Raw genomic sequence first — 10,343 nt, 5'->3', positions numbered from 1 at the left:
TTGTGCCCTATCGATGTTTTTCGGAAAAAAACCAAAAATTCCATAAAATTTAAAATTACTGCGACTTTAGGTTCAAATTTTCATTATTCGCCCTGATTCATTTCATCCACCCAGAAGAACCCATGAAAAATGCGGAAAACGATTTTTTTTAAAGCTGCAGCTTTAAATTAAAGCTGGAGCACTTGGAATGGGCATTAGTGAATGAAACTGAACCAAATTGATTTCATCGATAATGTCTTGCAAAACAATGCCATGGAAAAATATTTTTCAAACTAAATACAACTTTATATTTCCAACGAATACGAAATATATTATTGAGTCTTCGGAAACTTCATTTGAAGTATCATGAGATTTCTGTCAAATTGATACTAACTGCTATAAGACCATCCGTCAACCGGGGTTCTTTTATTTCGGTAGTAAACTTTGAAAGGGGTTAGACACGTGAAATTGGATTCTTGTTTTACTTCGATGTTTCTCAATGTTATTGTTGTTCTTCTCGTCGTCCGCTTTGTGTGGACCAAAATTCACGCTTTGTTAGTGGGATTCGTGGATTATTGGAATAGTGGGATTAGTATTTTAAGTGTTTGGATTCTTAGTTTATAGTTGGTGTCGCCCCCTCGAAACTTCGTATGTAAATTGTATTGGAACTGCAACGCAACGCAACGCATCGGTGTTGCAATTATTCGAATAATTTATAGAAAAAATTATGTAGTAATGTAATGAATTACTATAAAAATCATGGGAAATGCGACGTTTATTCTGTGCGAGTACAATAAGCGCTTACGTACAATACTGTTCATTGAACAGTGTTCAATATATCATTTTCAGTTAAGCAAATCATTTCCCCTATCATTTTTGTCCAGAATCCCAGAAATTAGAAAACCCTGCAAATTAGAAATGGTTTCGGGACATTTTATTTCTAATTTGCGGGGGAGGGCTGTATTTTATTTTTAATAACAGACTGATAGATGTGTTAATTGACACTTGGGGTAAAAAGTGATACAGGTAAAATGAATTCATCGTCCGGTGATTGTGCCCTATAAGATGTGTATACAGGAATGCTGTTCCATAGCAGCGCCGTACATTGTTTGCTGTGTTCTGCCTTGTTTGTGTTTGCTCTACTATTCTTCAGATGACACAATACAATCATACAGTGCACACGTACACCATAGTTCCGACACTTTGCTGTCGTTTGAAGTTTTGGCGTTAGTAATGCAATATCATTCTGACAAACACCGGACGGAATTCATCGAATGAACGTTCATTTGATAGTTCACATTTGGTATATAAACAGATATAAGTACCCGTGTGGAAATTTTTCGATTAATTTGGGACATTTTGACTGACTAAAAGTGATTGTCTCGAACAAAATAAGCAATTGCAGTTTACTTTAATCACAAATCACTTTTAGTCAAAATGTCCCAAATTAGTCGACTGACTGAAAGAATAACTAAACGTGATTGTCTCCATACAAAACGCATGATTTCAATCAACTTAGCCAGTTTTAGTTGTGCATCACTACATACAGTTACATACAACTGAGTGAATGTTAGTCATTTTATTTGCACACGGTTAGCTATATGAAAACACCAACATGTAGCATACAAGCAACTCTTGGTGAATAGTCAGATACCTTATGAAAAAAAAATTGGTAAATGTTCCAAGATGAATTTGTAAATTCAAAGCTACCAACGGCGACTTCTAAATAAGACGTCAAACTTCTGCTCAATTTACAACTTCTTTGATGAATTGAACGACGTCTTTTGCAGTCATTGAGACCGCTATTACAATGTTTCATGCTTCAGTTAGTCTTTCATATTTTCATGTTCAAGTCTAGGCTAAATTGTATCGATGAAATATTCAGCCAGTATTTGCGGTGTAAATAAATTACTAAATTATCAAGACTATAAGAGCCATATAAAGCGGTGGACTTTTAGGCAGGCTACTTATTGCGATGTTGGTTTTGACATTAGACCAATGGTTTCAAACATATACAAGAGTAGTCGATACTATATGAAAAACACATGAGATTGATTAGTTAGAGTTAACCAACTTGAATCACCAACTCCAATTGATGCGTTGGTATTGGTATCGTCCGCAGTTAAAATGATATTTTGGCGCTTTGTGCAAATGTTTGACATTTGAAATGTTATAATAACAGTCTGCTCTTGCACCACCAATTTCCCCTAATGTATTCTAGCTGTCAATTTGATTTGTGTATGGTATATATATATATATATATATAGAATTATATAAATTGAAAGAAGAACCACTCACACAATGAAGTAAGCACATGCTCATGCTCATGCTTGTAGGTAGGTTGGTTATTTGTATACATGTAACTCAAAGGAAAAGCAATGAATAAAAATTATATACATGATACACGAATAGAACGTGAATTCAATAGAAAAGTGAAATAGAAAAATCGATTGAAATGAGCTGTATTAATAATTTTTCATAATATTCTGTTCCATAACATTTTCAGCTATTGTTGTGGTTTAATTTGAATTCAATCAAAGAAATTGATAAATACGTACCATGTTTTAGACTACCTCAATAGAGATTTGGCATAAATTTTGAGTTGCATAATTTTGAATACAAAGATTAGTTTAAATATATGCAAAATTTGAATTATTTGAAAATTGTTCAGTTGTTGCTGGAAAACTTTTGCTCGTGAAAAAACAACTCGGAAAATTAAATATTGCGAATGAATCACAGTGACAGAGTTTGAAAAATAAAACCAACTACTAGAAAAACATTACACAATCGAATAGATGAAAGGTTTTATTAAAAAATAAAAGAAAAAAATTTATGGGAATTTTCGGACAAAAGAAAATATGGTTTTGAGTACGGAATGGTCTCAAGTCGAAATTATTGATCTGATAAATGATGGAAATGGCCTCGGCTTCATATTGGTCGGCGGTAAAAGCACTGGCGTTGTAATTAAAGCTCTTATACCTGGCGGGGTGAGTGAGCGTGATGGACGATTACAATGCGGTGATCACGTTCTCCAAATAGGTAATGTCAACCTTCGTGGATTTAGTTCAGAGCAAGTAGCAACTGTACTACGTCAAACTGCACCTAATTGCCCAGTTCGAATTATTGTTGCAAGACCAGTGGAGGCAACATCATCCGAATACCGATCATTGGCCACACATGCGCCGATTATCCCAACTAAAATGTTATCAGACCCAGAGGAATTGGAACGCCAATTAATTCAAACATCTATTCCATTCACAAATGATTTCATTGTTGATGTAGATCAACTCATTTCTCCCCACGTAAGGTCCAACTGAATTCAAATACCTTATTTTTTATAATAACGTAAGATATTGCTGTTTGATTTTTATTCATCAGATTGAAGTGGTTACTCTGCATGATGGATTAACTTCACAACACAATAGTTTTGAGTTGATTTCACCATGTTCAGCAAATGAACCCATCATAGAAAACTTCCCCGAAACGGAAACCTATGAAGTGGAACTGCGAAAGAATGTGTACGGTTTGGGGATAACCGTGGCCGGATACGTATGCGAAGAAGAGGATTTATCTGGTATATTTGTAAAAAGTATAATTGAAGGTAGCGCAGCAGAAATGAGTGGTAAAATCCAAATTAATGATCGTATTGTTGCCGTCGATGGAAAAACATTAGCTGGGGTAACAAATCATGGATTTTAAATTATAATTTATAATCATGAATAAATATATCTACTACTAACCCAAGGTAACAAATCATCAAGCCGTTGAAATTCTTCGGAATACTGACATAGCTGTTCGATTGACACTAGAGCGGTTTCTACGTGGACGTAAATTTGAACATCTACAAGTGGCTTTGACTGAAACCAAAGAAAGCAGACCTTTATCATTACCACCTTCGCCATCCATTACTACATTGACATGGGTAAGCATTTTTAAGTAGTTACGCAAAGGCGTAAAATTTCCAAATAAAATTCAGATTTTTTAAACTAATTCAATTGTTTCTACTGCGGAGTGAGCCGCTACTCTATTGATGTTATATAGAGTGAAATCGATAAATTCAACAAAAACCACACAGAAAAAACAACAATAACACATACAATTTTGATAAACCGAACACAGTGACCGATATTTCGACGATTACGTCTCATCAGCGCAGCTCGAAAGAATTCAAACCATCTGCGTATCGAGTCACTTACAAACTGAACAAAATTCAGTAATAAATCAAACGATTCGGTTTGACAACAAAAGTCCAGTTGACTAGATCGTTGTGTTTCTGCGTTGTTTTTTCTGTGTGGTTTTTGTTGAATTTATCGATTGCATTCTTTATAATGTAAAATTTCTTTTTGCATCGGGGCGCAAATTGGTCTCGCTGAGGCATTGGTACCCACCATTCAAGAATATTGTTAATGTGTTTAACTGAATTGAATGAAATGACAAAAAAATGTAAGAAGAAATGGTGAAATGTTATTAATGCTCATACGTAAAAACCATGTTGATATAAAATATGATAAACTAAATATAACAGAATAAATAGAATACGTCAAAATGATACTAATTTCAACGAAATCCAAATAGGACGAAAAATACAGAAAATTCATGAATTATTTGAGAATTAAGCCTCAAAATGAACCAATATCACGATTACATGATGAAATATTACATCTAAAATAAATGAAATGCCTAAACAAAATAATGAAACTTATATATATAGAGTTGTAGAATGTGTAGCACACATGTACCATTTCCGAAATTTTGTCGTCAAAAAATGCACGCGCCATATATATGTTATTATTCATATTATATGAATCATATATAGTACTCGACCTTAGCTTTCAGAATATAATACCTTCCAATTTGTTGCTCCACCAAAACAACACAAAAGTCGAAATTCCGTTATGATGGGAATATGCTGGCGATAGGGCTCAAAACACACTTTTACCCTTTTGCGGCACACCGTTCTCGATTACACATTTATTATTATTATTTTATTGACACCGCCAAAGTCTGGCTGATTATTTCAGTTTTTGTAGGAAAATGGCTCCAAGAGCCATGAAAAACCTGATGTTTTCGTGTTTACACATTTAGGTTGCCAAACATGTGGCAAATAACAACACATTTAATGTTGGTTCCATATGTCATGGTGTTGGTACAATTTTGGAGATGGGTCGAGTGATCCGAATAGCCTCCTGATCCGAATAGCTCCCCTTCCCCCTATGTCCGTAGTTTTTGTTCGATTTTCATCAAAGTTGAAGGAATTGAAGAGCATAAAAAAATTGGACTTTCTTGTTCCTGGTTATTTTGATTTGACAGCCATTTTGGCCACAAAAAATCTATCCATTGAAGGTGCCATTCGTTTTTTAGTCTCGAATAAATCACAGCTAAGCATGATGGGGCATTACCATACCATAAAAGATATTTTCAGTTGTAGATAGATATCATAGGCTTAACGCTCAAGTTTGGAAGCAATCTGTGTAACAATATGGATTTTTTCTAAATTATTGGTCCAATGGACCGAAGGAGGGGTTCTGACCGCAGTCCCCTGCGGGGGTTAAACTTGATATCACAAGTTTATCGTTCGCTTTCGGCACGAGAATTGATATTACTTATATTTTTTCCATGTAATACAAATAACTGAGCAGTAATTACTTTTCCGCACACGAAGTGTGTGAGAAAAGTATAGCGATCGACGTGATAAAAAGTGTGCTAATTTTTGTTGTGTCCACGATAACTTTCGAACCGCTCAAGCGATTTCGCTCAAATTTGGCCAGGAGTCACAATTAGTAAATATCTTGGATGTATCAAAAGTTGGGCCAAATTTGACCAGTTCATCTGGTACTTTTGGGACATCATAAAAAATCACCCAAGGGTCCCCCCTTGGATTATGTCGAAAAAAATGTCTTTTTTAATCAACCTAGAGTGGATTGTTGTATCGTTCTCACATAGTTTTATAATATTAGGCAGTGTTAAATGGTTTATAACACGATGACCGACCATGATGGCCCAAAAACTACGATTTTTGGTTGTGTCCACGATAACTTTTGAACCGCTTAAACGATTTCGCTCAAATTTGCCCAGGAGTCACTATTAGTAAATACCTTGGATGTATCAAAAGTTGGGCCAAATTGGACTAGTTCATCTGGTAATTTTCGGATGTCATAGAATTTCACCCAAGGGGGGACCCTTGGATATTTTTGAATTTTTTTTTTCTTGTTATCATAGAACGGATTTTTGATTTGTTTTAACACGATTTTATCATGTTAATCCGTGTTAAATGATTTATAACACGATGGTCGACCATGATTGACTTTTTTTAAATTTTTTTTTGAATACTTGTGCGGAAAAGTCCGTTTTACGCTCGTAAAACTTTTTATTTTATTTCTAGGTGCCGCCAAAATCAGATGCCGATTCAATTGTTACTGAGGACTGTGACGATTGTCAAATCGATAATGAACAAGAATCATGTACAACATTTGATTCGAATATTTTTGCAAATGATTTGAACAATGATGAAGAAATGGATGCGAATAGCATGTCGTTAAGTTCAAAAGATGTTACGCCTGTACTATCACCACAAATAGAAAAAAGTAAACTGGACTTATGGGAAATTGAATATCCAGAAAGTGAAATCATTGTTACGGAAATAAATAAATTGGCAGGTCTTGGTATAAGTATTGAGGGAACCGTTGAAGTGGAGGGTGGTGTAGAAAAAAGACCACACCACTTCATCCGGTCGATTTTAAGTGATAGCCCAGTGGCAAAAGATGGAAAATTAAGACCAGGAGATGAACTTTTGCAAGTAAATGAATATAAATTAACAAATTTAAAGCACACCGACGTAGTAAAGATATTAAAAGAACTTCCCAACAATGTTCGAGTTGTATGTGCTCGAGGGCATCCACCTTCGATTATCAACACGTCGCAGAATTTTGAAGCATTCGAAAGTCGCAGCATAATTCCCAGTGGTCATTTGATATTGCAAGGTCTTTTAAAGGCTCAATCCGAAAGTTCTTTGTTCACATCGAGCACGAACACAAATACAAATACAAATACAAATACAAACACAATTACAGATCAACTTCGCTCAAAGTCAATGGAACAGGTGGGTAATAAGATACCAAAATTTATGAAAATTATTAATTTCAAAATTTATTTTTTATATACAGATATTGGGTTAATAGATAATTTTTATATTTAGATTTCGGGTGTAGCTTTATGGAGCAGTGAAGCGGTTTTCATTGATATAGAAAAAACAGACCGAGGATTTGGTTTCTCAATACTTGATTATCAAGATCCATTAGGTAGGCCATCCGTTTGTATACATGTACTCACTGAAAAGGCAATTAGTACGATTGACATACATCAATGGTAATTTATCAAATTACCACCATTACTATTGGCGAAAGTAGTAATATTGTATGTATTGTATCAGCTCTGCTGTGCAATATTACTACGTATTGGTTGGAAAACTCTCGGAAAAGCGCTACTGTGGGAAATCGGGAAATCAGGGAAAATTCAGACCAGTCTCAATCGATCAGGCGGAAAATTTCATGTGAGGTAGCGATTTTCAAGCGAAAAAACCATCCATTTCTGAGATAAATGAAAAAAATCGGAAATATCGGCTAGTTTTTTCCATTTATCCCAGAAACGGATGTTTCTTTCGCTTGAAAATCGCCCTTCGGGTCGCTACCTCACATGAAATTTTCCGCCTGATCGATTGAGACTGGTCTGAATTTTCCCCGATTTCCCACAGTAGCGCTTTTCCGAGAGTTTTCCAACCAATACATAGTAATATTGCACAGCAGAGCAGATACAATACATACAATATTACTACATTCGCCAATAGTAATGGTGGTATTTTGATAAATTACCATCGGTGTATGTCAATCGTACTAATTCCGTTCTCTGTGAGTAGCTGATAGAAAAAGCAACGAAAGTTATACTATACAATACATGACCAAGAAGGGGCAAATCACTATAAAAATTACTTTTACCTATTGCTTTTTGCAAATTGGAGATAGGCCAAATCCGTATTTTATTAAATCTGTTATTAAATTATTATTTGAATAAAAAAATTGATTTTGTTATTTTAATAAAATACCGTTCAATAATATTAAATTAATAATTTGGTCCCATCTCTACTGCTCAAAGATATATTCCTCTAAAGTAATTTACTGGAATTTGTTGGAAAAAATTAATTGGAGTTGTTTTGAATTATTATTAATTACTTTTTCAAAACTTTTATCTTTTAGACGGAATTTTTTTACAAGACTTCTTTTGACGATAGTTGTTTGCAGAATTTTTTTTCTAAATCACAAATTTTCAAGTTTGCTCATATATTCCGAATAGCTGAGCAAAATAAAGTAATCTAGATTTAAGAAAAAATATTATTCGTAATTCATTTCACTATTTCAATTCAAACCATCAAGATGTATGGACAGGATGAAAAAAACATAAAAACAATATAGTTTTTCTAACCTCGGATTTAAGGATTGGAATAATGGGAACAATAAGAATATATATAAAACTGATTTTCCGTCTGTCTGTCCTGATTTTTTTTATTTTCTTGATTTTTTCATTCTTGGTTTTGTTAATGATAATGAATAAGCCGTTTGAATTCTCGCCCCTTAACCCTCTAATGGGCAAGAGAGTAAAAATATTCAGATCGGGCTGAAAAAAAATTCACGAGTAAATATAGGCGAAAAAACCTTAAATTCAAATTTTCAGGTAAAAATATTGTCTAGAACGATCCATAGGTGAGAAAAGGTGAAGACCGTCTCTGGACGGCCTTGCCGGTTTGCGTGTAAAAAAATCCCCTACTATTTAAACTTATTTTATGTGAAAATAGGCTAATTTGTATGGTAGGTACCCTCAAATCGAGTCTCACTTGGCCCAAACTTTCAGAATCCTATTTTATCACTAGTAAATGAGATCCCAGAAAGTTTGAACCAAGTTGAACCCAAAGGGCTTGCGACGCCTGAAATGCGGCAATATTTTCATATATTTCTATATTTCAGTCATATTCCGTCATATTTCAAATATTTGGAATATTTGATATATTTAAGGCATATTTAAGCCACATTTTGAAGTTTTTTTGTATTACCCGATATTATTTCGACTATATCTATATGAAATATTTCTCTCAATTTTCAAATATATGAAATATTTGAAATATAGCCAAATATGTCAAACATACGAAATATCAAGATGCATTTTGTAAACAAATAATGCTTCAATATTTGAAATATTTGACATATATATTTGAAGATATTTCATATATATTTGTTCGTCGCAAGCCCTTCGGTTGAACCCGATTTAGGGGTACCTCCCATTCAAATTAGCCTATTTTCACAGAAAAAACGATGAAATAGTATGGGATTTTTTTACACTCAAACTGGCAAGACCGTCCAGAGACGATCTTCGGTTTTTCGTATTTAAAACAAACTTCGAATTATTTTTTCACTATAATAGTATTGTTTTTTTTTACTTCAAACTATAGTTTGGACTAATAAATAGTGAGTAATAAGATACTTACTACTTATTACTAGTAACTTCTAATAAGTAGTAACAATATGCAATCTTATTACTCTAGTAATATATCTAGTGAGTATAGTTATTAGAATGTTATTGGTCAAAAGAGTAGGTACAATTGGGGTGGATCGATTTTTAAAATCGTACAAATTCAAAAACGGCGGGTGCGCGATCGATTTGACCTCAAAAGAAGAAACTTTTGTTCTAGGACATATGCCGAAAAGAGGATTCCCACAGTCCCCACTCAATTTTTGTGTGGTTCATTTTTTGATGATTTTTCCAGACTATTTGTTAAATATCTCAAAAAATTAGCTCCGTGACGCTAGCCCCCCCCTCCGGTTCCAAAATTTAAATCCGAGCATGGCTTCGTGTTCTACGTAATTTCTGCTGATTACTGCTCGCTCCGCAGAATATGTGCTGCAACCGGTGACGAGCAGTAATTGCCCAAAGTTTCGAAAAAATCCATAAAAATCGATTTTTCGCATATTTGAAGGTTTTGCCCCAAAAATTAATTCCAAACTAAATTTTCAACATTTGATTAATCTGAGGGCTGATATTAAAAGGAGGCCCTTTAATTCCTGCCCACTCCCCACAATTTCTGCTTTAACCGGTGACGAGCAGTAATTGTCCAAAGTTTCGAAAAAATCCATGAAAATCGATTTTTTGCATATTCGAAGGTTTCACGCCAACAGTCAATTCCAAATGAAGTTTTCAATATTTTGATGACCGGGTGGCTGATATTGAAAGGTCTAGATGCCCACTAATTTCTGCTTGCTTCTCAGATTTCCTGCTTCAACCAGTGACGAGCAGGAATTTGACAAAAATTGGAAAAAAAA

General features: G+C 34.3%; 1 protein-coding gene across 1 annotated transcript; it reads left to right on the top strand.

Annotated features, from left to right (window-relative positions):
• Positions 1 to 2,327: 2,327 nt before the first annotated feature.
• On the top strand, positions 2,328 to 7,277 carry LOC129571165 (patj homolog; the record flags this gene model as incomplete). Its single annotated transcript, XM_055450930.1, is given in 5 exon segments — positions 2,328 to 3,281; positions 3,358 to 3,657; positions 3,725 to 3,901; positions 6,362 to 7,078; positions 7,175 to 7,277. Coding segments are annotated over 5 exon segments (1,741 nt in total), but the record flags the coding sequence as incomplete, so codon positions are not given.
• Between the last annotated feature and the right edge of the window lie 3,066 nt (positions 7,278 to 10,343).

This window comes from Sitodiplosis mosellana, unplaced genomic scaffold, assembly GCF_009176505.1.
Source record: "Sitodiplosis mosellana isolate CC-2019 unplaced genomic scaffold, AAFC_SMos_1.0 Smas_scaffold_1513, whole genome shotgun sequence".
In the NCBI taxonomy this organism is placed as follows: Eukaryota; Metazoa; Arthropoda; class Insecta; order Diptera; family Cecidomyiidae; genus Sitodiplosis; species Sitodiplosis mosellana.
Note: the sequence above shows the minus strand (reverse complement) of the source record. Positions and strands in the feature narration are given on the sequence as shown.